Source organism: Quercus lobata, chromosome 9 (assembly GCF_001633185.2).
Source record: "Quercus lobata isolate SW786 chromosome 9, ValleyOak3.0 Primary Assembly, whole genome shotgun sequence".
NCBI classification, from domain to species: Eukaryota; Viridiplantae; Streptophyta; class Magnoliopsida; order Fagales; family Fagaceae; genus Quercus; species Quercus lobata.
Window position 1 is genome coordinate 44,682,541 of NC_044912.1, and position 3,210 is coordinate 44,685,750.

Here is a 3,210-nt window from a genome sequence, read left to right on the forward strand (position 1 = left end):
TAAGTTGCAAATAGATCACGTACTTTAACCTTACAAATATATATCATAGATGGTTTAGAAATTAGTTAATTTTCCATATATTAAAAGCTATAACTAAAAATAGGTTCCAAAAATACATAAGCAATTTAAGTGACTCAAAATAGTTAAATAGTCAAACATTTCCAAAATCACATATGTAGTTTTAAGGAATCAAAATGGTTGAAATACTCAAACGTAATTTATATTCTTAAAAATCTTATGGCTATGGTCACGATATATCTCCGTGACTGAGCATCAGATTACCAATGAATAACCCCCACTGGCTAGGTATCGGAGTACCAATGAATAACTCCCATTGGTTTGGGTATCAGAATACCAATGAATAACCCTCATTGGCTGGGTATCAGAGTCAATTCATAGTCAGATTATTCATAATCGTATATATGAAATCATAGTTTCTAACAAAAACATATCTTATTCAAGCATGTATGTAAAAATCATATACTTAATATTAAAATATATTTGTAATAATCTTTTACTTGAAATCAGTAATACAATAGAAATAAAAATTCTATGTATCAGAGTCAAAATATAGTCAAATTGTCTAAAATGATATATATCAAATCATAGTTCGAACAAAATATATCTCATTCAAATATATATATATATATATATATAACTATATACTCAGTACTCAATATATTTGTGATAATTCTTTATTCTTTACTTTAAATCAATGTAGCTAAAACAATTAAATAAAATAGTAACAATTATAAACAAATTTCAGTAGTTAAAATATTGTGGTATAAGCAAAATAAAACCAATTAGGATAAGGTTACTTACCTCCAAAAGCTATTCCAAAAGAATTTTTTCTTAACAATTCCTCTAAAATATTTAGATATCACCTAGAACAATTTTCAAATATTTTTACTCAATAATCAAATAATTTAAGGATATATAATCAATCATGGAAATATACTTAATATCCTCTACAAAATATAAAGCTTATAGAACTATACAAATGGACTCACTAGGATTATATTTTGCTGAACTAATAACACTTTAGCACTAAATTAAACTTTTTCTAACCAATAATATTCTAACCAAATATTCCCTTGCATTAATCGAAACTCATATTGCCATAAGGAAGGCAGTAGCCAAAATATCATTGACCTAAGATTTAATATACAACCCCAAAGAAAACGTTAATTCATCCTAAAAAATATTGATGTGCAATGAAAATTCCTAAGTCGTTTCCCGTCCATACACGTCGTCCAAAGGAAAGACAGGAAGGGAAATCCTCACCAAGCTCCTCGTCCGTCTGTCCTTAAAAGACAGACGAGCTTACTATCGTCCGTCTGTCCTTGAAGGACAGACGAGCTTTCTACCGTCCGTCCATTCGTAAAGGACGGACGAGCTTACTACTGTCTCTTCGTCCTTAAAGGACGGAGGAGGCTACTACACCATGTCTCCACCTAGTGAAAGAATGTACCGTCGCTAGTCAAGTCCAACTGTTGTGAAGAACAGACTTCTAGAATAATCTAACTTCTACGTCAGTTATGGAAGTTACCTCCGAGCCTTTTGGATTACTCAACGGTAGGAACGGTTACCAAACAGGTAACCGCTCCCCGCATACTATATAAACACACGCCAATGAAAGAGTAAGGGATTTCTGTTTTTCTGAGACTTTCAATTTACGAAGTCATACAAAAGGCTGACTTCACCATCGGAGGATTCTTGGCCGGCTTCCACCGGTCTCCTCCGAGTTTTTGTTTGTTTTCTCAGGATTCAGTCACAAATTCATCAAGGCCCGGCACGTTCAGTCCACTGATATCACGGGATTCATCAGTTGGCGCCGTTTGTGGGGAAGAATAACGTTTGAACTCCATTGTTGGATTCTGCGATTTCTTTCTCTGACAAAAGGGCTGAAATGGTCCGGACAAGGTCAAGGGCTACTAGCTCGGGCCCTCAAGAAAGCAGAGGCGACCATCAATCGGTGCCTACCGTACAACCACCTTCTGTCCAATATGTGCAATCCATGGCTGCTACTATGGCGGAGTTGACCCGCCAGAACCAGGAGTTGGTTAGAGAACTTAACATGAGGAGGCAGTGTCGCGATGAGAACATTGGAGGACAGGCCTAGAGTCAAGATGGGAGGAACGTTGAGTTTGAAAGCCAGTCAAGGGGTACCCCTTCAAGGAGGGTGCCTCACTTGGAAAGGGAGATGGACCAAATGAGAAGAACTATGGATGAGATGAAGGAGAATATGAAGAGGACCAACCCTGTAGAAGACTTGGTTCACAGATCTGACTCCCCTTTTGTGCCTTCCATCAATGCTCACCCTTTGCCACCCAAGTTCAAGATGCCTTCCTTAGATTCATATGATGGGACGCGAGATCCGTTTGACCACATTGCCACCTTCAAAACTACTATGCACCTTCAAGGGTTTCCGGATGAAATAATGTGCAGAGCTTTCCCTACTACCCTTAAAGGACCCGCACGAGTGTGGTTCAGCAAAATACCTCCGAGCACAGTAACGTCCTTCGAGGAGTTAAGCAAGTTATTTGTCAACAATTTCATCGGAGGACAGAGGCACAAGCGTTCCTCGTCTAGTTTGTTGACCATAGAACAAGGGGAGAATGAAAGTTTGTGGTCCTTCATTACGCGGTTCAACAGGGAAGTGTTAGCAGTGGACGAGATGGATGACAAGTTCCTTCTAGCGGCTTTCCACAATGGGGTTCACTCTGACTTGTTCATCCACAAGCTATATGAGCAAGAGCCTCAGACCATGGCTGAACTCGTCCATTCAGCCCAAAATTTTATGAATGCGGAAGATGCTATCATAGCCAAGAAGAGGAAGAGAGTTGAGAAAATGGATGCTAACCCCACTCGCCATTCAGAACAAGATCCTCGTCTTAAAAAGGGACGAACGGAAGACAAGAAGGATCGAGACAGGAAGGCAGACCCCTTAGCATGAAGTCAGTAGTATACGCCATTGAACATGCCACTCGATCAAGTCCTAATGCAAATCAAGGATGATCCTTCCTTGAAGTGGCCAGAAAAAATGAAGGGAGATCCAAATAAGCGCAATAGAAATAAGTATTGTCGCTTCCATAGAGACCATGGGCATGATACGGGCGAGTGTTTTGACCTAAAGTAGCAGATTGAGAATCTTATAAGGCAGGGGAAGCTAAGGAGTTTCCTTGGACGAGACCACAAGGACGAAAAACT

General features: G+C 38.9%; 1 protein-coding gene across 1 annotated transcript; it reads left to right on the forward strand.

The window, feature by feature from the left end:
- The first annotated feature begins 2,224 nt into the window (after positions 1 to 2,224).
- On the forward strand, positions 2,225 to 2,956 carry LOC115961832. The gene has a single exon (XM_031080745.1). It carries the CDS (start codon positions 2,225 to 2,227, stop codon positions 2,954 to 2,956), a length of 732 nt encoding a protein of 243 aa, XP_030936605.1.
- The last annotated feature ends 254 nt before the right edge of the window (positions 2,957 to 3,210 follow it).

Coding starts and splice junctions, on each gene's coding strand:
- LOC115961832 (XM_031080745.1), top strand. CDS start 2,225: ATGGATGAGATGAAGGAGAATATGAAGAGGACCAACCCTGTAGAAGAC.